Below are 26,378 nucleotides of genomic sequence, written 5' to 3'. Positions count from 1 at the left end.
TCTCAGTCTTTACTGTGTTACCTGATTTATCTCTTGACGGCCAGTTGTCTGTTTCAGAAAACAGGATTACAAAATTAGCTGGAGAACTCCATGTTCTGATTTGTGGGGCTTTCAGGTTTTATTTACTATTCAGTTAAGAAAGGAATTTATTTTCTGTACAAAAAGAAACACAAAATGACAAAATTACAATAAGTCTCCTTACTGGCATTTGTTGTCTGAAGGATGGGCTTGATGCAGGTCCTATCAGAGCGTGTTGCATAAAACGAATCGGAATACAAATCCAAGGACTTTTGAATCTGCAAATAGAATAAACCCATGAAAAAAAGTGTGTGCCCGACACAGGCTGTCGTACTGGATGAATCACATGTCATTTAATAATGCTGACAAAGCCTAAAGTCTATCAAAGAAAAAGGTGTAGAAGTGTTTGTCACAGTGCTTTGAGTAAACCCACCGGTGCTGTTTAATCAGCGGGTTGTTTTGTTTAGATTGAACAATAGAGATGGGAGTTTGAAGTGATATTGAGCTGTGAACATGAGGAAATTTTGTGATGATGAAAGGATTGCCAACGACTTTCACCACTTGAAAACTGCCCACCTCCCACTCATCCTCCCGGCTGGACTGCAGCTTGACCTTTGAACAGATGACTCTACATCAAGTGGACCTCAGTCTGCAGTGGTTAGCAGCCTTCCTCAGTTATCATTCGACTTCATGTGCTGAGTGTTGCTGCACTTTAGGCTGGTCCGCATTTCAGAGTGAAACGGTTTTCTTCAATAGGTGAATCTGTTGTCATAATAATTTTCTGTCAGCAATGATTCTTTGTTTGTTGTTGTTTAAATTTTTTTTTTTTTTTTTAAAGAATAACATGATAACCAGCTAGGTAATGCTTGTTGTGTTCCTGTTTGCCTCTTTTCCTTGATGATTGTCGTCACAGTATTTCGATTTTGAAAAGTTCTGCTTTTGACTTGATTGCTTTACTTGCCCTGTTGTGGCATGATCACCTGGACGTTACAGCCATACTTTGTGCTCTTTAATGTTGGGTGCAACAATTTTCTGTTCTGTTCTCACATTATTTTTGTGCTTCATTGTACATGGGTAAACCACATCTTTCTCCATAGGAACAAAGCTTTCACAGTTTGGAAAGTGGTATTTTCTGAGTGCTAGTTTTGCCTGTTGGGCATGTACACGTTTGCAGTTATTGACCCTCTGCCCCTGTCTTTTTGGGTTCTCAGTGAGGAGCTGGAGCGTGCTCAGCGAGGTTAGGAAGACGGCAAAATGGCAGTCTCCACTCAACTGGGTTTACTGCTTTGGAAGAACTTCACCTACCGACGGAGACAGACTGTAAGTATGAGTGTTTCAAAATGACTGACTCACAAGAACAATGGACTGGATGAGTGCACAGTAAATTATGTACCTGGTTGTTTGTTTTATGGGTTTACTTCTTTTATTCCACTTTTTCGAAAATAATATTTCATCATCAGAGGTTTTCACTTTTCAACGCTGTGTTCAGTATCACATATTCACGTAATGTATTACAGCAGCTTTTTAGGTCTGTCAAAAAGAAAAAAAAAAGACTTTCAAAAATCAAAATGGAGGGTTTCTATTTTCAGTTCTCTTGTATGACTTCCCATAAATGGGTTGTCTCAGTCACATTTTCAGGGAGTCGACTTTGAATCAGACATAATTTTTCCAGTATCACATGACTTCGTCATAAAGGCAATACAAAGGCCTTCTACATGTTTATGCTTTTCCTCATTAATATGCATGGGTCCAATGCGTATGCAGCCCGCAACAATGGAAATGATGTAATTCTGCTGCAGGCCACTTGGACTGAAAAGAGTTACAGTTTACAGTTCACTGTGAGTCAGTCAAAGATATGACAATGCCACATTTACATGTCAAAACATTATCCAGTTACCATTTTGTCTTGGTTGATGCCCACACACTCAAAGTCATGTGAATCAAATTCAGTTCCAAGCTGCAGCATAGTACTTCTTTATATGTGAGGAGGCTCATCTGCATACAATTAAGCCAGTTGTTCATCAAGCAGAAACCTTTCCTCAAAGTGACGGCTGTGGCTGCTTGACTTTCGGTCCAATTATTTTCAACAAAGGGCTACAGTGCCTTTTCTAAGACAGTGTGTTTGTTCTTTATCCCCATGCTGCATGTCTGCCATGCTGGTTAAGGCTGAGACTCAGGCAGCTGAAGTGGAGGGGCCATATGGAGCAGATGGACAAACACATAGTCCTCTAAACCCTGCAGACCTCTTTCTCTCTGTCTCCCCTAATTAACCCATATACTTTACCTAGACCCATGGTGGGATTACTGTTTATAAAGTACAACAGCTGACAGACCCCTCCAAACACACACACACACACGCGTGCGCATGCAACTCATGATGATGTTTTTTTTCCTTCTCTTCTTCTAAAGCAGTAAAGATGACCTTAGTTGAACTGATTGACTCATCTTTTACACAACATATACCATGAGGGTACATGTCTTTAATTTGCTTGATTAACATCCTTTTTGTCTTCCTCTCTTAGATCCAGCTGCTGATTGAGATCATCTGGCCCCTGTTCATCTTCTTCATCCTGATCTCGGTCCGAATACATTATCCGCCCTACGAGCAACATGAATGTAAGCAGACCTGAAGGGAGGGAGGGAGGGAGAGAGACACGACATTAAAAGTGATTTCATCTCAGAAGAATATTTTTTACATGCAAATTTTAATACTACTGATGATACTTATTCTGTTATTCTATTGTTATAATACATTGTCAGTTTGTAGATAAAGTGTTTGCCTCTTGGTTCTTGGTAAGCTCAGCATGTTAGTCATCCAAGGTTTCCATGTTATTGTCACAGAAGTCACAGAAGGATCTGTTGGATTTGTCAATATTTGTTTGCACTGTGTGAACATGTGATAGACCCTCAGCTCCTGGAAAAGAATTACAGTATCATTCGTTGCCAGAGCTGATTTCACAACTATGACCACGTTTCAACTCAATAAGATTATCACTGGTCGAAAGCACACACACACACACACACAAAAGAAAAAAATCCTATCAGCTCTTCAAAATTTTTTTTTTTTTACTTTTGGAAAGGCAAACAGTCACTCAGAGTTTCCCAAGAGACATTTCTTCCATTGCTATTCATTCACTTAAGTTCTTACAGGTATTTTGTAGTAAACTCGTTCAGATAAGTTTCATTTTGTACACGTGATTTCCTTGATTTGATCGATCTGTTGACCACCAAACCAGTTCCCGTATTTGGAACAAAATCATTGGTACTATATCCCAGTGTATCACAAATCAGTCCAAACCTAGTTTAACCCAGTGAACTCCAAAGAAGTATGTCAACTTCCTGACCCACTTGTCACTTTGAATGCTTATCTTTTCTATAGCTAGTTAACCTCCGTAAATTGCAGCAGTAGCAGTAAAATCAGCTGATTAGAGCCCATACAATCGAGCCCAAAATTAAAGTCAGCACTTTTTAAAGCTGATTCCAAAGGCAGTGGTGGCCGCGGTCTGTGTGTTAGCTTACATAGGTTATAATTTGCTGGAAATCTTATTTTTGCAATGTGACAACTCTTTTGAACTGTTCCCAGATCTGTGGAAATGTTCTGCACATGTAATTTCAGCTCCGTAGCAAATACAGTGTCTAGTGTTGGTGTTTGCACTGATAACCTAACGATCTCTTGACTGTCGTTATAACAGCAGACCAGATTATTTACGGACAGTGGAGTAGTTTTTAGTGGGTGAATATTTTTTTTAAGAGTAAAGTGCAAGAACTTGTTACTGAGACAACACTCTTGGGAGCATTCAGTTGATTTGCAAGAATGACAAATATCCAAATATTCTTCTCCACTTAGGTCTAACGATGTATGTAAATGTGGACCTCCCCTCTTTGTTACTTCCATTTAATTCCAAACTTAAAACTTATCATACTTCTATGCTTATTTTTCCAGGCCATTTCCCGAACAAGGCCATGCCCTCAGCGGGTACTCTCCCCTGGGTACAAGGCATCATCTGTAACGCCAACAACCCCTGCTTCCGCAATCCTACCCCTGGAGAGAGTCCTGGGGTGGTGGGAAACTTCAATGATTCTATGTGAGTAACATGACCTTCATACTTATTCATAGTTAAACCGATACACTGCTCTGATGGATTCAAAGTATTCACTCAGTGCAAAGGAAAAAACAGTTTTGTCTGACTTTGTAGTAATATTATTTTTTTAATCTTTTATCAACATTATATAATTCAACACCAAATTCATTCTTTTACAAAAATGAGAGGACATCCTCTCAGGCTTTTAAATTATCCAGTGATGTGAAACAGTGTGTCTATCTGTGTCTCTTTCTTCTCTCTCTGCGGACATGATCAGAATCTCACGTTTGTTCAATGATGCCAAGAAGATCCTGCTGTACACTCAGAACGATAAGAGCTATGAGGGCTACAGGGGACTACTGAGGGCCCTCAGAAAACTGCAGAAGAACACTGCCGGTAAGGAACACACATTTGACTATTAGCTTGTTTTGTGTTTTATTAAGTTGTTGAATGACCAGCTGATTGATCAGTGAACAAAAAGCTGAGTAGTAACTTACTCAAACAAGATAAAGTTCACTTCTGCAGTGTAGCAGCTTAGTAAGCTGATGTTCGCTCTGAGTCCTCAGGGGGGCTGTTGAGGGTGTAACGTATCCCTTTCTTATCACTGCCTGCCAGCACTGGTGGGCCCATCTCCTAAAAGCTCTTGTGACGTGTTAATGGTGGTTGTCCAAGCCAGAAAAAAACAGAAAGTTGTGCACCACCCTGACAGCCGAGTGCAATCACAGCACAGATCTGTTAGTAAATTGCCAAGTTGTCCTGACTGCAATATTGCTGCTTCCTGTGTACGAGGACAGACCACAGAAGTTTTCTACCACTGATAAAGTGCATGCTAGTCCACGGACTCTGTTATCAATTATACCGACACATTCAAATGTTATCTTAAATATTAGTGCTAAGGTTTCTGTTTCATCATCATGGCTGCGGCTGTTGCGGAGCAGAGAAAGATCGTCTTTCTAAAATAACATCTTGTTGATGCCCCCACTGTGCTGACTCAGTCAAAGCAAACTGAAAATAGGAAAGAGGGCTGCATTGAACTCTGCACCTACTTTACTTCACTTGAAGAGAGGTCACACAAACACATTAACTTTGCTCAGAAAAGATTCTGCTCAGGAAAAAGATTTTCATTTAAATTCAGTACCCATTGCTCTGATGTGGGAGGCATGCTGGGAGCAGTCTCTGTTTTCCAGTCAACAATGTTTACAAAGAAAACCAGGACAAAAAGAAAAAGGAAAACATGTTACGAAAAAGCCTTAATACTGTATAAAATGGAGGATAATAAGACAAGGAAGGGCATTACCGGACAGGGTGCAGGAACAGTAAACAGCAGTGACGTAACCACTGACCTTAGTTAATTGCTAAAGTGAAATGAGGGAGTCTAATTAGACTGTGGTGTTTTTTTGTTTGTTCCATTAATGTTGCATTGCTCTAGCAATATTTCTCTCATACTCATGTGATAATCAGTCCATTTGCTTTCTATAAATAGAAGGGTATTAGCTCGCTTTCACATCAGACCCTAATGTAAGAGTATATTGAGCAGAGTCTAACATCAGAAATTATGCAACAAAGCAGAATAATCAAGGTTCTTGTTGTTTTGGCTTCCGTCTGCTCTGTTAGCCATGAGCTACAGTTTGTTTTCCATTGCTCCCTACAAAGAATAGCATGGCCTAAAAAAACAGCGACATTACACGATTTTGCTGTCATTCTGCTCCATCTTGTTTGCAGTATCCATTACAGGCCAGTAACAGCCAGTGATAGATCTTCTTATCTGCTATTAATGGGTCATTACATTTAAACTGCACTGAGCAGAGCCAGGGTTCTGCCTTTTTTTTTTTTTCATAATTAATTTTTTATTTAAAATTTTTTATTCAGGATCTTTTATTATTTTAACGAGGCTTCGGTGCATCTGTGCACTCCATCACAATTGATTTCTAAATGCACAGCGGTCTAAAAATACTCAATCCCATATGCACATTCCACTCAGTATTTGTCTGTAATCCACGTGAGGGAATGCACTGATGTAGCATGGGGACGGTCATGATGCAGGAGACCGCAGTCAGAGCTGCCGCTGCAGCTGCAGAGTGATGCTATGGGAATAACAGCATGGATCAAAGAGCCCCTCACGTGTCTGTTAATAATTCAGCAACTGACAGGGTCAGCAAATGAGATTTACATTGACATGGAAGTGGGGGCTGGGAAAGGTCAGGGAGAGATATGAGTTTTTCGCCTATAGCATAACTAAATCTGTTTCTGTTTTTTGATCAGGTCTAATGCATTTCTGCTGTATGAGACGGTACACACAACGAACATCAACAAAAAGAAACAAAAACAAAACATTTTGAGAACCACGTCATGCAACATTTTTTTTTTTTGGGGGGGGGGGTTTCTTACTACCAAAATCATATCATATCAGATGAGAGAAAAAATATGCTCATACACCACAGGTTTTTTTTTGTTTTATCTTCCCATCTAAAAGTGAAGCTGAGAGTGGAATTGCATAATAGAGAAGAATATCTTATATTTTTAGCCTTTCACCACCTTCATATTTTATCTGGCTGACTGCCTTAAAAGACTCCATTTGATTCAGAGGCTTGACATGTCTGAGTCTGATCTTTTAAAATGGAGACTGCTGAATTTCCCTGTGCTGCCTTTTTTCTTGATTTTTATAAATCGAGTTTTCACAGACACACAAAAACACACACAGATCCTTGTATCTCTATCTCCATAAGGAACCTCAAGGACTACATTCATCCCTTATCAGTATAACCATAAATAGCCCAACACGTCTACCTGAACCGTGTCTTTAACCTCAGCCTAATGTCTGTAACCTAAAAATAGCATCACATCTCAGACACGTACTGATTTAGAAGGTCTGAAACGCAAATGAGCTCTCACGGACAGCTCACTCCCACTCAGACATACAATCCAACAAGTTATTTTCCCTCCCAGCCTCTACATCAAAACAGCTCACCCATCACACAGCCATTTTGTGAATTGATATCTCTGCTGTCAGAATTCATGCAGCAGCCATCTTTTGTTGATCTGACTGCCAAGCCATTCAGGAATGCTACTACTACTATTAAATGTTGTGTTAAATTTTGGAATATGCACTTTATGTCTACAGGAATTACAAGCTGTCTGTGGGCGAGGTTTGCCACTGATGACACTGGTTGTTAAGGCGTGTGATGTCAGTGCTATTTAATTTAAAACAGGATCGGCACAACCTTAAGCGTGTGCAGACTTGTACGTGTTAATTTAGGACTTACCTTTGTATCCAGCTGGCTCCAACATAGGAAAAACACACACACACACAAACAAACACAGATAAGGTTTGTAACTTCTTACGTTGTCTTGCTTCAACAGACGTTTCTGTCCCTGATAAGTCTGGGGATTTAGACCACTTATGCAGTGCAGCTAACGACAAACACACACAGATAAGATAAAACAAGGAAATTAAATACACACATAGACACACAAAAGCACCTTTGCTGACTACACAAATAATGCTTGACTTTCCATTTTAACAAGGTTGCACCATCTCGTCTGGTGTATCCTCAAGGGCTGTTGGATGCAGTGCACCATGGGAGCTTTGACTTCCTACTGGGACATTGATTAGACCTTATTAGCACTCTCCGGTTGGTCACCCCTGAGAGTTGAGGTCACATGCATGCACACACAGGCACAGGTGCACAGTTACACACACACACACACACACACACACACACACACACACACACACACAGAGGCCAATGGAGAGTCGAAACGATAGGGATGTCTGCATAACACACGCTCATACCTCAAACACAAATGGCACGCGCTGTGGTGCACGACCATGGAAGCAGTAAGGGAGAGCAACACTACACATGATGCACTCCCCCGGCTCACAGAAACACACTGTTCTCTTTCACTTCCTCCCAAAGGATGCTCAGTTCAGTCAAACCAAAGTGTTTCCTGTTTGTCTGTCTGTGTGTGTGTGTGTGTGTGTGGTTGTCATCTGATAGCTATAAAAGATAGAAAGTAGAAAAAGACTTACGGGAGATTAAGGGAAGGGGAGGTTAAAGGAAGACAAGAGGGAGGGGGGTGGGAGGGTGGGAGGACATTTTAAAACAAGAAATCAAAATTCAACTCAGCATATATTAAGTTGTCAACAGCCTGAAGGAGAGCAGAGTTGAACAGAGCAGAAAATAGGTGAAAGGTAGAGAAGGAGAAATTTAGGGAGGAGGAGAGACAGGAAGAGGAAGGCTGGTTGGCAGTATCTGTGCCAAAGTGGAATGCCCTCTAGTAACCCCTGAGTGAGTTCACTGAGTTTAGGAGAAGACAGCTGTGTGCGTGTGTGTGTGTGTGCGTGCGTGTGTGTGTGTTGTTCGCATGCAACCACACAGCTGACTCAGGCAAGTTTCAGAAATGGTTTGACTTCTCTGGAATGCAGCAGAAGTACAAAAAATTCCCAGAGCACAGTGAAGACAGTCTGAGTCGGTTTATAAATTTAAATATATAATTTTATTTGGGATCAATCATTTAATCCAGTGACATGTTTTTTTTATGTTCTCAGATTGTGTCCATTTGTTATTGGTTATCACTCATCATTAAATCATACATTCTTTCACTGGGGTTTCCACTGGTTGTGAAGAATTTATGGAATATTAAGGACTAAAATCCAGACAATAAAGTCTGTGAATTTGATAAATACTGGTATGCTGGTTTATATGCCAAGATACATTTTGTAACTTGTTTTGCTCAGTCATTGCATGTGGAAGTGGTTTGCAGCCCAAATTTAAAGTGAAACAGTAATGAAATTTTACTGTCCCTCCCGCTGGGACCCCTGCTGATTGTCCTGGTATCAGTATCAGCGACAAAATAAATACGCCTTATTTTTTCTGGGTCTTGTTTCTCATTGTTTTTTGACTTAATATGTTTTTTTTCTCTAGGTTTCAAGCTGAAGGACTTTTTGCAAGACAATGAGACTCTCTCCCACTTCCTGCATCACAATGCCTCACTTCCTCGTCACGCACTGAAGCAGATAGTGGAGGCTGACGTCAATCTTGAGAAGGTAAACTGTTACAATTAATACGTTTTTTTTTAATAAACCCTTATGTATATTTTTTGATTTTAGAACTGTAATACACTCTTTATTTTCACATATGCCAAAGTTTAATTATAAACCCTCCTCTCATATCCCTCAGCATTCCCCCCTCAGTAAATTATAGAAGTCACTGATTGATTTGAAATTTCTAACACAAGAAATAGAGAATTGCTGTAAATTAAATGATTAATCCACATGGATTAACCGGTATCAGATGCTCATACTGCCTCAGTCCCAAAGCAAAAAAAAAAAGTACACCATTATACTCTATACAGCCTCTTTGTTGTGTGCTTTTCACATATGAGATAATCATGCTCCCCTGGCCACAGTGCTCGTGCATAAATCCAGTGACCTTGGCTCGACAGTGTCTGTTGGGCCACAGGACTCTGCTGTGGCACAGCTAAGCCCTTAATACCCAGCAGAAAAATCACTGTGGGTGGGGGGATAGATGGTTGCAGACGCCGTGGGGCACCTAACGCCCCCCCCCCATCTTTCTCTTCCTCTTCGTTTTTTTTTTTTTACTTGAAAAGAAAATCTAATTTTCTTTTGGATATATATATATATTTATTTTCCTTTCATCTCTGTAACCTGCCTGTAACCTGATTCATTTTTCTCATCTCTTCCTATTTTCATTTTTCTGGTTTCCATATTTCTCACTCAGTCTCCTCTTTCCGTTATTGTTATCATCTCTGCTCTTAATTTCATTCCTCTCTTCCTGCACACCTTTTTTTTTTCTAACAAAAATGAAATGATGATCTGTTTCACAGCAACACCATACACGTGTTGTCACACATACACACAGACCTCCTCCTCCTCTTCCAATATTATTTGTATAAGCCCATATCACATACATTTACTCTTTCGGCTACCCAGGTCCACCCCAACAACAGCTCCCAACCCAGCCCATCACATCATCCCTGCTTTGCAGTTGGAGGGCTGGGGTCACATGACTGCTCCTCTTCCCCCCTCCCTTTTCCCCGATTTCTCCTCACGTGGAGGGATAGAGACTAAGAGACAAATTCACGTTCCGCGATATGAGTCTGTGCAACCCACCCCCCACCCCCCCATCCCCCTTCCTGCCAGACATCTATTGATCAAAGAGAGTATAGTACAGACTATAGGGCAGAGTTTCTGTTAGTCTAGAATCATCAATAGGAACAATATATGAGGAGAGGAGTGAAAATTAAGAGAATCTTACTATTACGTTGCCCCCTGCTATATGGAGTGAAATACATTTTGTCAATTGTTTGACAATTATTGCAGCAATGAGATGCAAAACCCTTATTTATATTTGGAGTTTTTAGAACTGTAATAGCCTCTTAATATTCACATAATCCCTCCTCTCCCATCCTTCAGCATTTTCTCTTCAGTGAATGATCAAAATCACTGATTGATTTGAAATTGTGAATTGTTGTAAATTAAATGATTAAGCCACATGGATTAACCGGTATCAGATGCTCATACTGCCTCAGTCCCAAAGCAGACAAAAGGACAGCAATATACTCTATACAGCCATAGACAGACATAAGGAAAATATGTTTTGAATTCTCTGCATTGGATGATGAGTATGATTCCCAATCCTGCCTGCTGTAAGCCCTAATGTCTTTCCAATGGAAAGATTACCAGCTGTGCCTATGTGATAGACATGATGGCATAACACAGACTGGTCAGGGACATTTAGAAGATAAGTCGTGTGCTTCTTTTCTCTCTCTTTCTCTCTCTCTCTCTCTCTCTCTCTCTCTCTCTCTCACACACACACACACACACACACACACACACACACACACACACACACATATACGAACATCTTGACTCTGTCAGAGAAAACAAAGCCTCTGTCCAGTCCTTGATGTCCCAGAAAAAGGACATTTGTTACTCAGCCCACATGGGCTGAGCTGTTTGCTCTTCCAAATAACCCGTTTTTTAAAAGGAGGGCAGAGAACCAGTTTTAAATGACAATTTTATCAGAAAAAGAAAAAACAATATGGCCTTTTTTTATCATCAGACGAGTCTCTTGGAGTGGAGCTTTATTTGGATTACAAATTGTCAGAAAGCTTTAGTGAAGATATCCTTGGTATGCTCCAGCATTGACATTCATAACAGTGCTTCCCCTTGTAGTTGCTCTGGTTAATATCTTTCTCTGAGCGTCATTGTTTAATTCTCATGGTCAGGTTTTAGGAATGTAACTGATACATAACGATCTTTAGAGTCAAGAACAACCACCAAAGGAACTCTGTGTTGAAACACCAATAGTCTTGCTCAACACGCATTTACGCAACGGCACTTGTAAAGGCATTTTGACTCAAGTTAAAATATTCTTCTCTATAAATCTTTGCATTTGCTTTATTAAGTTTAGTTAGGTCATTTTTATGCTCGTGAAGCGGACATAGAAATGATTGACTGGCTCATCTCTAAATATTCATTGGCAGGATGCTGGACTTCTTTGTTGTTTGTGGTATATTTCAGTGTATGAAGAATGAACATACAATAAATTCAACTTGAAGAGCAGCCCCTTGTGCCACTATGTTGTCAAGTTAAAATTTGAACAAAAACTAGATCAGGATATTTATATCTCCTGCTGTGTCCTTTCACAGTCTCTAACACATGCCGTGCTCTTTTTTTTCTCTTTGTCCAGGTGCTGACTAAAGGCTTTGGCTTCCATCTCAGAGACCTCTGTAACACCACGCCGCTGGAGGAGTTTGTCCACATTGCTGACCACAATGTGTCCCGTATGACTCAAGAAATTATCTGCAAGTCCTCCAGTGACTGGCTTGACAAGGCCCAGAGCCACTTCCTGTCCAACTTGGACTTCCTCAAACCCATTCGGGTGAGTTCATCTGATGAGGCACACATGTAGGCCCATTGGTGAGTGTGATGGTCACATGTTTAGTAACTGCCAGGGTTTGATTTTTCTATGAAAGTGTAAATCCTTTAGATTTATAACAAAAAAATGAGAAGCATCATGAGCAATCAGACCAAACCTAGATCTCACTAGGACATGGTATCCTGTCCAAACAAGGACGACACTCCCTTCCCATTTTAACTGGAAAATGCATTGTTTCATCACTGACCCGTGTTGCTTCACCACTACATAATTGGGTTTCCTCCAGCATAAGTAAAAATTAGGGCGTCTTTGCCAGGAAGTCAATATTAGATATCCTAAGAAAATGCAATACTTCTCAGTCAACTGGGAGTCTTATTATTACTTGGAAACAACGGCGTGTCTCTTCTGTCTTAACAAGTCAAGGCATTGCTATTTTATTTGCTCTAAGCACTGTTTTCCTATCAGCAAGATGGGTGTTTACAGAATATGAGCTGGGAGATGATGAACAAGGGCACACACACAAAGATACACAAGAGAAAAGGCAAACACACATCCGGATGGTAGATGGTTGTTCCTACACTTCAGAGACTGGTTGTAATAGCCTTTTGAGATCATTGTACTGTGACTGCTAAAGTGGAGCCAATGACTGTGACACTAATATGATGTGACAGGAGGAATCACTGTTTGTATAACTCTGGCAGCTCTATTCATCCATTTAAAGTAAATCCCCTGATCCCTTGTCTTTTCTGGTTACTACAAAACTTGTTGTTTTCCGTATCCACTTGTTTTCTGTTCTCGTTTTCACTCCTCCTCCCGTCCTCTTTCCTCCCTTTACTCTCCGTTGTCACCTCTCCTCTGCCCGTATCTTCCACAACAGCCTGCCCCCTTCCCATAAAACCCATGACCTACATGTGAGTCACGATGGTGAGCAGGATGGCAAGAGGTGAAAAAAGAAACACTATGTTCTGTAGCACTGATCTTTAGAGGGAGAAACAGACAAAGGAAGAGACACGGAGAATGTCTTTGAAAAATGATCACAAAGTCAGCAGAGCTTAATAACGCAGATCCTTGCTGTGCTGTTAAAGAGATTAGAAAGGCTTTACTACCGTCTCTTGGTATGAGAATGAAATCAGTTTCTGGCTCATTGTGGATCTGATTCACCCGCAAAAATCACATCTTGTTCTTCTTCTGTGACCAAACTTTGATGCAAGAATGGAAATTCCTTTCTAGAAGTATCAAAATCAAGAAAATAGTGAGGTCAGGAACTCTTGCATAATTCAGCTTTCTCCCATTAGTTACACTCTGTATGGGTGTATGTAAACCGAACAGCCACAACATTAAAACCAGTAACCAGTGAACAAATGAGAGAGAAGATACTACAGAACAAGCTACAGTATCTTTCTCTCTGCCTAGACGGCTGCTCTGTCTTCAGCGACGCCTGTGCTTTATCAAGTGTCAGACGTTCCAGCAGCTGACAGCTTAGTGTGATAGATGAGAAAACACACACACACACACACACACACACACACACACACACACACACACACACACAGACACACAGCAGTTTGACAGACAGGAACACAGGAGGTCAAAGCCACACTGACCTGTTGTTCTTTCTCGCCTCCCCTCTTCCCTGACCTGCGACCCAAATGTTGTTCCTCTGCTTTCTCTCCCACCTCTCCTTTACCCCACCCCCCTCTAAGATAATAAGAAATTAGCTGAATGGCTAGCATATTATATGACTTTTTAATGGATAATAAATCTAAAAAAAAAAGAAAGTTAAAGATGAAGACAAAAGGCACATAACGAAAAGTAAAAGTTTACACAAAACACATGAATTTCAACACAAGTTACATTTATATTTTTGTGAATTTGAGATTTGATTTGTCTTAATTGTGTTTTCTCTCCAACAGAAGGATGTGAGGTCAGACCCCAAAGTCGTTCAGGAGGTTTCAGCTGCAACCGACAATCTTCTGGAGAGCCTGGGAGCTCTGGCCGTGGAGGTAGATAAACCACACACACACACACACACACACACACATACACACACACACACACACACACACAGATCACACTACCCACACATGTTATAACACATAAAAAACAGGACTACTGAAGTATTTGTTTCCAAAGTTCAATCTTCAGTAGTAATGTTTGTGAATAAAATCAATTCTTACCAAGAATCAGCTCATGGTGAAGTCGTTTCATTTATTGTAGACACAGGTCATTATGTAGTAATGCAAGTTGTGGGAGTTAGGGTCATGGCCATATTGACAATATTATAATAAAATAGTTTTTAATATTGTCAAAAAAGAAATGAAAAGGAAGATCCCTAGCAAGTCAAGGCACACTGCTTCATGGTAATAGAAAAAGAGATGTTTAGCCAAGTTTTTATGAACATTGTCGCATGACTTAAAACATGACTGACGCACAACGCTCAACTCCCCACTGGTCCTCCTTAAGGTCAGCCAGCTGATTCGTGTCGATATTGGTCTTGTTTGTCGACATTCAGGCACATTAAGGCCTTTTAACTTTCTTCTACCACAGTGACAGAGTGCTTTGATTTTCTATGTATGCCACCCCCCTTTTTGAAGCCGGCTTCCACCTCAGATTACTTTTCTAACACAAAGATGACAGATAAGAAATTACAGTTCTGCAAAAAAAAAAAAACTTTTCTCAAGGTCAGAAAAGAACAAACAGGCTGTGTGAAATGCTCCTGTAGATAGTGGCACAAAAGCCTTACTGAGCCAACAACTAGGTGCACTGTCTTAACTGTCTCACACACACATAAACACACACAGGACATAGGATCTCATGCAGGCACATTCTCCTACACACACACACACCCATGCCTGGCCAAAGCTAATGTAACCCAGTCTGAGCTGAAGGAATGTAGTGGGAGAAAAGCAGCAGTTGGTGGTGCACACAAACTCTCTCTCACACACACACACACACACACACACACACACACACACACACACACACACACACATAGCCCCCTTCTTCTCTCAGGCTCCTGTTCTGCTGAGTTAGCAAAACATAAAATCCCAGCTGGGTGTGTGTGTGTGTGTGTGTGTGTGTGTGTGTGTGTGTGTGTGTGTGTGTGTGTGTGTGTGAGAGAATGTTTGCAGCTTTGATAGCATTTCTTGTCTAAGTTGGTGTAAGAAAACCAGTGAGCTGATCCTTTCTTATGTCTTCACCCACTAATGTTGCAGCCTACATCAGTCCTACTTATCCTCTTTCCACTATATCACATTCCTTTTTGCTTGGCTCTGTGTGAGCGGCCAATGATTTACAAAGATGAACTCGGGATATACAAAAGACAGAAGTGGAAGAATGTTAATGCAATGTCATCCTTGCATAACATTCTGAGTTTCGACATGTTTTTTGTTTGTTTCTGAACCAACTCTTATTGATCTTTTATACTCCTGTGGAGACTTTGTGCTTATTTTAGGCCAGTGGCACATCAGGTATGACATGTCAACACACTGTGACATAGTCTCCAGTGTGTATTAGTGTGTTTGAAGCGGATTATGTGTGTTTGCTTGTGTGTTTGGTGTACGAGTTATGAGGCTGGCAGAATGGAGAAATGGACTCATGTAAACTCTTAATTCGTAATCATCTGCCTGTGTTTCAATCCAGGGCTTATCACCGTTGAAAGGCCAAAAGAACTGCGGCCATAATGTATTTTCAAAATGTCTTTTCAGGAGGGAAGAAAAAGCTCGTTTTCACATTGTAGGCCATGTGACAAACCACATGAATATTCTGCCAGTGGAATGAACATGTAGAAATAAATCTTGGTTTCTCTGCATTTAAACTTGTTTCAAGAATTTCCCTGAATATCTTGAAAAGAGTCTGAAACAAGTTTAATTGCACTTGAAAAAGTGACAAATTTTCTCCCTTGTTCTAAGAAAATATATAGAAATATATAAGAAGAATATACTCAATACTGAATAACACAGTGACTATGGATGTTGCAGCACCATATTTTAACTGAAGGGAAAAATTGTGCTGCAAAAAATGCAGCAAAATCTTAGTCACTGTTATCAGGCAAAGTTTACAGCCATCCATTCTGCATACTGTTTACCCCAAGGTTTGCAAGCTGATAAGAAGAAGGTGCGAGCCTGGCACTGTGTAGAAATGAACGTGAGTGCCACATGGAAAATGATTTAAATCTTACAAATTTACATAATCTTCATAACCAGAATAAATTGTGACCAATAGAATATCCTTCACTAATTTCTCAATTAAAGCCCATCAATAGCGTTCAACCTGGATCCTCTAAATTTACTGTTGTTAAATCCTAATTAGTTGCAGTATTCCTCCTAACCTTTTTCTCTGTTTGTAAGCAGATTATTCTGTTTCGCTCAGGAGGCCGGCGGTGCAGAGATTTGAACTCTAATAATCTGCACTCACTCCCACTCATTCTCAACCTATTACAGCACCTTATACCAAAGACTTTCATTATGTTGGGTGATAATTAAGGAAAAAGAGGTCATTAATTTCCTCTCCAGGCAAGCCTGGCAAATGCTTACTTTTTTGAATAATTTATTGTGATTTTAATCAACATGCTTCTCGAAAACATTAGTGACATTTATCTTCTTTGTATTGTTTGCCTTAAGTAGCTTAAGTGGTTGCTTAGCAAAGCAGTAGGGAGTGAATAAACTCAAGTAACCTCTACGTTCCAAAGCCTGATCGCTGTCATCATGGAGAAATCTACAACCTGATATCTGGATGGAAGATTGATCAGAGAGTCTCTAAATTCAACTCAACCTCTTACTGTTTAGAGTTTACAAGAACGTGCTGCAAAAATATGTTAGTTTTAACCTCATTGATTTATCTTCATATGATTCATTCTAAAGATTTACATTGTCAGAGGGAGCAGGAGTGACCTCTAGTAACCTCAAGACAAACTAATTCCACTGTAAAACCTAATAATATTCAGGTCACAAGCTAGTTTGGATGTGGTTAAAATCTTTTATTTCATGTTAATCAATTTATGATTGGTCCCTGAGCTGCTCTGGTCTAAAGAACTGTGTGCAGGAGTGGAAATTTGAACTATAGTAACCTCATACAGGCTCCACATCGAGGTTACTCTGGGACAATCCTCTTCTGCTGCCTGCCTGCCTTGTGTGTGTGTGTGTGTATTACTCACCTAGTCACCCAAGTTAACATGGCCATCTTCCCTCGAGGGAAATGACACATATATTCAGTCACACAAAAGTGTTCTCAGCACAGGCAAGTGCATGCACGCGTAAGAAGTTTTGGATGGCAGAGTCATAAATTTGGTCGGATATTGGTCTCTGCATGTGTGAGCGTTTGACACTGGAAAAGGAGCAAAGGAGGAAGAGGCTGAGGTTTCTGTCAGTCATTGCTGTGTTTTTGCAGCTACTGTAGCCTCTGGGAACGAACAGATGAAGGCACATATTTACAAGTACACATGTAACACACATATGCGCACATGCACCACCCGTGACCTTTTTAATGCATAAATACACACAGACAGCCAACCACATAAGAATACCACCTACACACAGACCCAGATATGCACCAAGTCCAACACACACACACACACACACACACACACACACACACACACACACACACACACACACACGCACATCTTTATCACACCCGTTTTTTTTGTGTGTGAACAAGCAGAAAAGCATGTGACAGTTTGATGTGGCTGAAGGCTCAGCTGCAAAGCAACCACATACAGAACGATCTGTGTGTGCGTGTGTGATCTGAGACGCAGCAGTTCTCTGTCTCACTTTCTCTTTGTTGGAGTGTTGAATATCGTGTTGACAGGCAGAATAGGAATTACATGCTGTGGACTGAACAACAGGTGCTGTGAAGTAACGCAGAGTCGACAGAGAAAAGTGTTATTTGTTATGAAACAGCCACGCATTGTGTGTCAGGATGTTCCGTCCGTTTGTGCCTCATCCCACCCGTTTGTGTGTTGGTGTGTGCATGTGTGTTTGTATAGCAGTGAGTGTGTAGTCAGTAACAATTGTCAGTGTAACAGCGCTCTACTTGAGGAGCCTGCGGAGGTGCCTATAAGGAGAATGACCGTCAGTAACCTCTCTTTGTTCTCACACCTTCCACTCCTGCCGTCTGCACTCACCCCCCCCTCTCCACTCTTCTTTCTTTGTTTGTTTCTTTCTTTGTTTCTGTCTTTGTTTCTTTGTTTCTTTGTTCCTTTCTTCCTTTTTTCTCTCTCTCATTTTTTGTCACCTGTCTTTGCCCTTCTCACATTTTCACCTCAGGAAAAGTCTGATTTGGTCAGCCTCCATCCTTCACACACAGAGCCCGAGCTTACCATAAGCCCAAGTACCCTCCTCTGGTTCACGCGCAGGAAACAAAAGCTCCCCTCTTCTTCTGCCCTTTCTTTGTTTTTCTTGCACGAAAAACATAAACCCCCTCCTTTCATTCCTTCCCTATCACGGGTTGGTGACATAATTGCGTGTGCAGTTGACCAGTTTGTAGACCTAAACGGGGAATTTGTGATGACTTGTATCCTGTGGTGACCTGTAGTAACCTCTGTGTGAACCAAAATGAACTTGCTGCTCCCTTCAGAATGATGTAACACTGCATATGACTGTTGATATGATATCAAAAATTCTCTGGGGGACAAGAGGAATGTGACAGAGCAATTTTGTTGTTTATTTATGACAATCAAAGGCAGCAGAGTTGTATGTTTAGGTTTGTGCTTCCAGGTATTATGCAGTTTCCCCAAACACTTTGAGCTCTGTTTCCTTCACTTGATATAAACTTCATAAGGGAAATGTGAACAGATGGGAAAAAAACAGGAGAAAAATATGTGTGTGTCTCTGTAATGACAAAATTATTTCCTCCAAAAAGTGCATGAACACGTGAGGCAGCACTGAAGACTACTGCTTCTACCACTGTGTGATTAATTCTGCGTGAACCTCGTAACACCAGCAAATACAATCTACTTAAATACTTTAAGAAACTCAATGAACATACGTCATCATAGTTGCTTTAATTATATAAGTAACAGTGCAATAATATGTTGGTAACATGACCTGGTACATGTTATCTGACCTTTCCTCTAGATAGAAATGCAAATCCACATTCACACACACACTCACACACACATGCAGGCGTGCACAGGACTGGGAACAGCAGTCAAATTTATCTTAGTCAGGCAGACAGCTAAGTGCCAACTGTCTCCACCCCATAGTGCGACACTTGACTTCCATGTCTAGAATACCACCACTCATGGCACAGATGATAACCTTTGATAACTACATCTGCACACACACACAGACACACATACATGTACATGTGAGCAGACACATACACGCTGCCTCTGTTGTGACAGATGATAGTCTCTCATGTTGATGCAGACATATTATTTTCACTTCTCACACTGTGAGTTACAGTATATGAGACATGTACAGAGCAGGTTTGAACACAGATGTGGTGACACGAAGGAGATATGGCATACAGTACATTCAGGAAACTCATCAACAGTACTTAGAGTCCTTGTTCTGCTGCTGGAAGCTGATGTCATGTAGAACTAATTTCACAGGCATGGATATAATTCCCAGACTAAAATTATTTTTCTACAGATTTTTCCTGTAGTGTTCATATCCATGTACTTTAAATCACCTTGTAACATGACAATGTAGCATTAAAAAAGCATTACTGTGTGCGTTGGAAGGCGACATCAACATCGACATCTCACATCTGTATGTGAGACGCCGTTAATTTTTTTGTTTTGGTGAAGAGTACCAGTTTTGAATGTTTGTGTGTATGTTTCTGGGTCTGGGAGTTGTGTCTGATCCACTTCTGGCTATCTACCAAACATCTTCATGCCAATATTTCTGTGTGTGTGTGTGTGTGTGTGTGTGTGTCTCCACCATGTGGCCAGTATGAAGAGTTGGAAGGATATGCGAAAGGAGATCCTGTATCTAACTGCAAATGCCACAGGCTCTCCAAACCAGATGTACCAGGCCGTTTCACGTATCGTCTGCGGACACCCTGAAGGAGGTGGCCTCAAAATTAAGTCTCTTAACTGGTATGAAGACAACAACTACAAGGCCCTGTTTGGAAACCATGGCAACGACAGTGACAGTGAACCCCTCTCTGCTTACGACAACTCCTCAAGTAAGTGTCTAGGGCAGATCGACTCTAAGGGACCTTTTCTTTTTTTCACTTTTGTCAGAGTTCTGAGTCCTTAACAAGTCCAAATCAAAAGACTCAAAATGTCTTTGTCTTTGTTTCCCAGCCCCTTATTGTAACAACATGATGCGGAGCCTGGAGTCCAGCCCCATTTCCAGGATGATCTGGAGAGCTCTGAAGCCACTGCTCATGGGGAAGATCCTGTACACCCCAGATACTCCTGCAACGCAGAGGATCATCCACGAGGTACAAGAGGCCCCTCTCATGTCTAAAAGCCTATCAGAACAATCATTTACAATGAATTAAATGACTAAGGATGTGTGTGTGTGTGTGTGTGTGTGTGTGTGTGTGTGTGTGTGTGTGTGTGTGTGTGTGTGTGTGTGTGTGTGTGTGTTCGCTGCAGGTTAATAAGACCTTCCAGGAGCTCGGGGTTCTGAGGGACCTTGGAGGGATGTGGGAGGAGATGAGGCCCAAAGTTTGGAACTTCATGGAGAATAGCGAGGAAATGGACCTGGTTAGGGTGAGTGGGAAGCACTGACATTCTTCACGTACACACATCAGAGCTGTGTTCTCAGCGTTCTTCCTGTTTACATAAAGGGTTTAAGCACAGCAATCTGTGCATTTCTCCGACTAAAGTGTAATTATGTGTCCGATGTGACTTGCAAAGGAAGGACCATTCAAGTTTTCAAGCTTCTGTGGAGGTCTCCACCCCAGAGTTTTAGTTGCGATAGCATTAAGAATAATATCTGACTACCCCTGAATATAACAAAGAGACTTTATGCTTTATTAGCTTCTTCTCAGGCTGATGAAAGTGCTTGTAACCATGCAGGAAGAGGACAGAGGCAAAGAGCGTGAACATGAGAGAGACAAAAATCAATGAATAATACACAGACAGATAATTCAGATGAAAGGGACAAAGAGCTTAGGTCAACCACAAAATTTGATTAGTTGAGATAGATAGCTAGATAGATGTTGTATTAACATGTGGATCTGGCTGCCATCTAAAAACATGAAGCAAAGCAAGGCTCGGCCTCATTTAAATAATTTGTTCTCAATGATCAGATCAAAGCGGGGACAAGCACACAGCGTGTTGGTATTCGTGCTCACAGGACTACTTGTTCTGTCGTGATTAATGGGTGTAAAAATGAAGTCCGTCTTGCAGGATCAGACATTTACTATCATGTGCTTAAGGAAACAGTCCCATATAATTCACACTTCTTCTTCCCTTTTCTCATCTAAATTGCATATGCACCGCTTCCACCTAGTGGTGAAAGGTGATATTTTTGTAGAGTACATATGTGCGTCATATCTTCAAACCAGTAGTTCAAATTTAACATAAAGCACAGTTTCACTTTAATTTGTTCTGATGACAAGTTTTCGAAAATAACAGGGCTTATATAGTGTTTGATTAGAGGAAATAGGTTTCTCTGTCTGGGAAAGAGGGAAATGGCTGCAGTAAAAGAGACAATGATTTTGACAAAAGCCTTGAACTTGGACCTTAGAAATTCAAATGATAGTAAAATAGGTCACAAGCCACACAGAACGGTACACAAAAACACACTCAAGAGAGTGCAGCAGTAATAAGGGTCAGAGAACCAAACGAGCCTTAAGGCATACTTTTTCACTGCTGTTTGACATACATTTTTCAGTGCAGGAGGCAAAGGGTTAAAAAAAAGATGTTAAATTTTTATGACAGCATGAAATTAACTCTTGTAAAATTCAGGTATTTGGGTTTTCTTTATCTCAATGTGTAATAAAACGTAGACTCTCAGACACGAATACATTGTCCATAATAATCAATATAAATCTTTCACATTGTTTTGTTTTTGCAGACTCTGCTCCAGAATAACGCCAGTGCTGCATTCTTAAACACCCAGCTCAGTGGGACTGAGTGGCACGTGTCAGATGTGTTTGAATTCCTGTCCAAGGCCTCAGAGGACCCAAGACCCGCAGGATCCACCTACACCTGGAGAGATGTCTTCAACGAAACCGACCAGGCCATACAGACCATCTCACGCTTCATGGAGGTTAGTGTGTGAGCGAAAGATGAAGGACGCATCACCAAAAAGACAGCATACACAAAATAAATAATAATAACAATAATTATGACAACAATAACAATAATAGTAATAATATACGGTATTATATATGTTGGCCCATATTTGTATGGGTCTTAAGTTGAGTCTGTAAAATTGCTGTTATCAATCCTTCATTTAGGTCAAGATTCAAAGAAAACCTCGTGGAGGTTAAATGCCAATTGTCCATTTAGGTCAGAACATTACAAAATCCTCCAGTATCTTCCATTGTTTCCTAGTGCACTTTGAACTACATTAGGATCTCGGCACAGCTATTAAAAGCCTTGAAATCAAATGTTCTTTTTCTTTCCTTCCCTTGTCGAGCTAAATCATTGCTATGCTGAGTGTGTCACTGCTCCCTGTCGCTGTGTATTGGGTCAGTATGCCAGAGCCGAGCTTTAGCGATAAACAATCACCCCTAAACTCCTGCCAAATGTTGATCAATGTTCATGCCCCAGTGAATGGGTAATGATTGTCTAATTCATCTGTGTCAGAGGATTTCTTCACTCAGATGTCTATAAAATAAACATCATGTACCTCTGATATATATACTAATAATCAGATTGCTTCAATAAATAATGATGTTTTCCACACCATACGCTGATGACGTAGACAACTGATAAGAGACTGATGATCTTCTAAATATAACAGATGATATTTTGTGCGGCCACCTCATGACATTAAACTCACCTCAGTGTCCTCTTCCCTCTTATCACTGTGAATAATGCAATAAATCATTTACAAATAGAGAATGTTAAACCCTAACATTAGGTCAGTTAGGTATCTTTGTCACACAAATATTGAACTCACTGAATTTTCTTTGACCCTGTTTACATCTAGCAACACTGCAAACGACCCACTGACCTACCGACTGTGCCTCCCCTTTTAAGAGGATCATATTATGTGTGTAAACTGACATTTTTCACACCAAAAACTATGTCAAGGCCTCACATGACCATAAAAGACTGTCGCGCCCGTAAGCATTAGGAGTGCTCATGCAGTATTTTCATTACGCCTTCAGAACTCAATGGCTTCTCACACACTCGGAATGAGGGGATGGGGTATAAATCATCTTATGTTAGCTAAATATGTGAGAGGCTAATCTGTAGGAGGTCTCAACAAATCAGCTAAACAAAATGTGCTAAGGTTACTCATTGTCTACCCAAGTCACATGAATTTGTGTATAAAGTTTATAGTTGTTAAGAACTTTTGAGCAATATTTGTGAGGAAAAGGGTGTGATTGTTTGAGGAGGAATTGTCATGACCTGTGCGTAAGCGTTGATTAGTTTGTTTTGGAGGCGTTAAAGAGCTGTCAGTCAAAATGAGCTACAGGCGGATGACTCTGTAAACAACAGCAGCTTCAAAACACCATTAGGACCATTTTACATTAACATTTTAAGTAGTATTATTCTTCTGCAAAACATCCTACCACTTGTCTGTTTTCCTTTTCCATCCTTCTTTAACTAGACATTTACATCTTACAACAGCTAATGCTCTTTTCTTATCAAACTGATCAACACATGGCATAAACCCCCTCTCCCTCCTTCAGTGCGTGAACCTGGACAAGCTGGAGCCGGTAGCTAATGAGGAGCGATTGGTCAACAAGTCCATGGGTCTCCTGGACAACCAGAAATTTTGGGCAGGAATCGTGTTTCCTGACATCGCCCGTAGCAACAGCACTGACCTGCCTCCCAATGTCAACTATAAGATCCGCATGGACATTGATAACGTGGAGAGGACGAACAAGATTAAAGATGGGTAAGGGTCCAATTATTATTTAATCTGTGATCATTTGCAGATTTTCAGAGTTTTATTTCATCATGAGACTTCTAACCTTCATCTTGCATTGTAGGTATTGGGATCCTGGTCCCAGAGCTGACCCCTTCGAGGACCTTCGGTACATTTGGGGTGGATTTTCCTACCTGCAGGACGTCATCGAGCATGGAATCATCAGAGCCATCACTGGCACCAAGGAGAAGACGGGCATCTACATTCAGCAGATGCCTTACCCCTGTTACGTTGATGACATGTAAGTGAACAGTGTGGGTGGAAAAACTAAAAAAATCTTTTCCTCTACAGGTACTTGACGGGATGTGTGGCTCATTTTTTCGTACCTTTTTTTTCACAGCTTCCTTCGGGTGATGAGTCGTTCGATGCCTCTCTTCATGACCTTGGCATGGATGTACTCAGTGGCCATCATCATCAAGGGCGTTGTGTACGAGAAGGAGGCACGGCTCAAGGAGACCATGAGGATCATGGGACTGAACAACGGCACCCTGTGGCTCAGCTGGTTCATCAGCAGTTTAATCCCACTGCTGATCAGCGCGGGCTTGTTGGTGATGTTATTGAAGGTTGGTGTTGGACTTAGACAAGCACACATACATGTGCACAAAGGCATCATCACACAGGAATGTCAACAAATTAGAGGGGGAAAAATTGACATATTCACACTGATCATCGCTGATGTTCATACTCAACATTTAACTTGATGGTCACTCTTGTTTTTCCATGACTACAATTCTTCATTGTCAAGAAATGTCCTCATCTTGTGGAAAACAAGTGATATCATACTGCTGTAACCGGGAAACAATTTAACTCTGCTTTTCTTTCTCCCCCCCCCCCTTCTCAGATGGGAAACCTGCTCCCTTACAGCGACCCGGGTGTTGTGTTTCTATTCCTTGGATCATTCGGCGTAGTAACCATCATGCAGTGTTTCCTCATCAGCACCCTGTTCTCGCGTGCTAACTTGGCAGCTGCCTGCGGTGGGATCATCTACTTCACCCTCTACCTACCCTACGTGCTGTGTGTCGCCTGGCAAGACTACGTTGGCTTTGGAGCAAAAGTTGTTGTGGTGTGTGGAAGGAATTTGATAATACACGTGCGAATACTCAGCATTTTGTGTTGAGTGTTGCTGCTGAGTTGCAAGTCTCTAGTATTTGTTCAGATGGACATACCCAAAAAGTCACATCTGTAAATCTACATGCATTCTGTGGTTATTAAGTTATTATGGAGTTATTTTTTCTCTCCACTAAACTCTGGTTTCTCTGCTCTTCCCTCAGAGTCTGCTGTCTCCTGTTGCGTTTGGGTTTGGCTGTGAGTACTTTGCCCTGTTTGAGGAGCAAGGTGTGGGTATCCAGTGGTCGAACCTGCTGGCCAGCCCTCTGGAGGAAGACAGCTACAACCTGACCACCTCTATCTGCCTCATGCTGTTTGACGCCGTTCTGTATGGAATAATGACCTGGTACATCGAAGCTGTGTTTCCTGGTGAGTCACAGACGAAGTTTACAATTGTGTTTCTAAATCAGTGATGTACGGTTGCTAGTATTATGAGTTCTTGAGGTTTTTTTAGTGGACGGGGCAAAAAGATAAAAATAAAACAATTCTTTCTATTCCAGGTCAGTATGGGATCCCCAGGCCTTGGTATTTCCCTTTCACTAAGACGTACTGGTGTGGGGAGAAAGAGAACAAGAACATCTCCACCCCTCTGTCAAAGAAGGGCAATGCTGAAGGTGCAAATCATAATCATTGTTTTCATGGAAGAATATTCAGATACAAAACCTTTACTGAAACATTGTCACATGTGAAGGGTTAAGTCTTTTCAAACATTTGCTTATGTCGTTGTCTTTACTTTATCCACAGCTGTGTGCATTGAGGAGGAACCGGGCCACATCGACCCAGGTGTCTACATTGAGAATCTAGTGAAGGTCTACAGCCATGGAAACAAGCTCGCTGTAGACGGACTGTCCCTGAGGTTCTATGAAGGACAGATCACCTCCTTCCTCGGACACAATGGAGCTGGCAAGACCACAACTATGTAAGATAATCCACACTTAATCATACAGTACAACTACAACGCTCCAAGAGAGGAGTTAAGGGAATTTGTACTCAGTTGAGATTGTGATTGACTGTTGTGTCTCTTCCTGGTTTTCTAATAGGTCAATCCTGACGGGGTTGTTCCCACCCACCTCTGGTACAGCCTACATCCTCGGCAAGGACATCCGCACTGAACTGAGCACCATCCGACAGAATCTGGGCGTCTGTCCCCAGCACAACGTACTTTTCAGCATGTATGTGTCCAGTATCAGGGACTGAATTCTTAGCATGCGTGTAGCCTCTTTGTGCTCTGGTGATCATGTGGTTTTTTGGCTTGC

The 26,378-nt window shown here is 41.2% G+C and overlaps 1 protein-coding gene across 1 annotated transcript in view; it reads left to right on the top strand.

Annotated features, from left to right (window-relative positions):
* The window catches only part of LOC111229245 (ATP-binding cassette sub-family A member 1-like), a 41,489-nt gene that overhangs the window by 2,965 nt on the left and 12,146 nt on the right, over positions 1-26,378 (top strand). Inside the window, exons 2-20 of the mRNA XM_022755486.1 lie at positions 1,230-1,338; positions 2,541-2,634; positions 3,962-4,103; positions 4,378-4,496; positions 9,026-9,147; positions 11,816-12,007; positions 13,918-14,007; positions 19,894-20,137; positions 20,259-20,398; positions 20,556-20,672; positions 21,985-22,179; positions 23,777-23,985; positions 24,080-24,256; positions 24,356-24,578; positions 24,857-25,078; positions 25,287-25,491; positions 25,623-25,736; positions 25,867-26,041; positions 26,163-26,294. Coding sequence (XP_022611207.1) covers positions 1,273-1,338; positions 2,541-2,634; positions 3,962-4,103; positions 4,378-4,496; positions 9,026-9,147; positions 11,816-12,007; positions 13,918-14,007; positions 19,894-20,137; positions 20,259-20,398; positions 20,556-20,672; positions 21,985-22,179; positions 23,777-23,985; positions 24,080-24,256; positions 24,356-24,578; positions 24,857-25,078; positions 25,287-25,491; positions 25,623-25,736; positions 25,867-26,041; positions 26,163-26,294 — 2,978 coding nt within the window. The 5' untranslated portion in view covers positions 1,230-1,272. The remainder of the gene's footprint in view (positions 1-1,229; positions 1,339-2,540; positions 2,635-3,961; positions 4,104-4,377; positions 4,497-9,025; positions 9,148-11,815; positions 12,008-13,917; positions 14,008-19,893; positions 20,138-20,258; positions 20,399-20,555; positions 20,673-21,984; positions 22,180-23,776; positions 23,986-24,079; positions 24,257-24,355; positions 24,579-24,856; positions 25,079-25,286; positions 25,492-25,622; positions 25,737-25,866; positions 26,042-26,162; positions 26,295-26,378) is intronic.

This window comes from Seriola dumerili, unplaced genomic scaffold (assembly GCF_002260705.1).
Source record: "Seriola dumerili isolate Sdu_G_001 unplaced genomic scaffold, Sdu_1.0 BDQW01000230.1, whole genome shotgun sequence".
NCBI classification, from domain to species: domain Eukaryota; kingdom Metazoa; phylum Chordata; class Actinopteri; order Carangiformes; family Carangidae; genus Seriola; species Seriola dumerili.
This window is presented reverse-complemented; position numbering and strand designations above follow the sequence as displayed.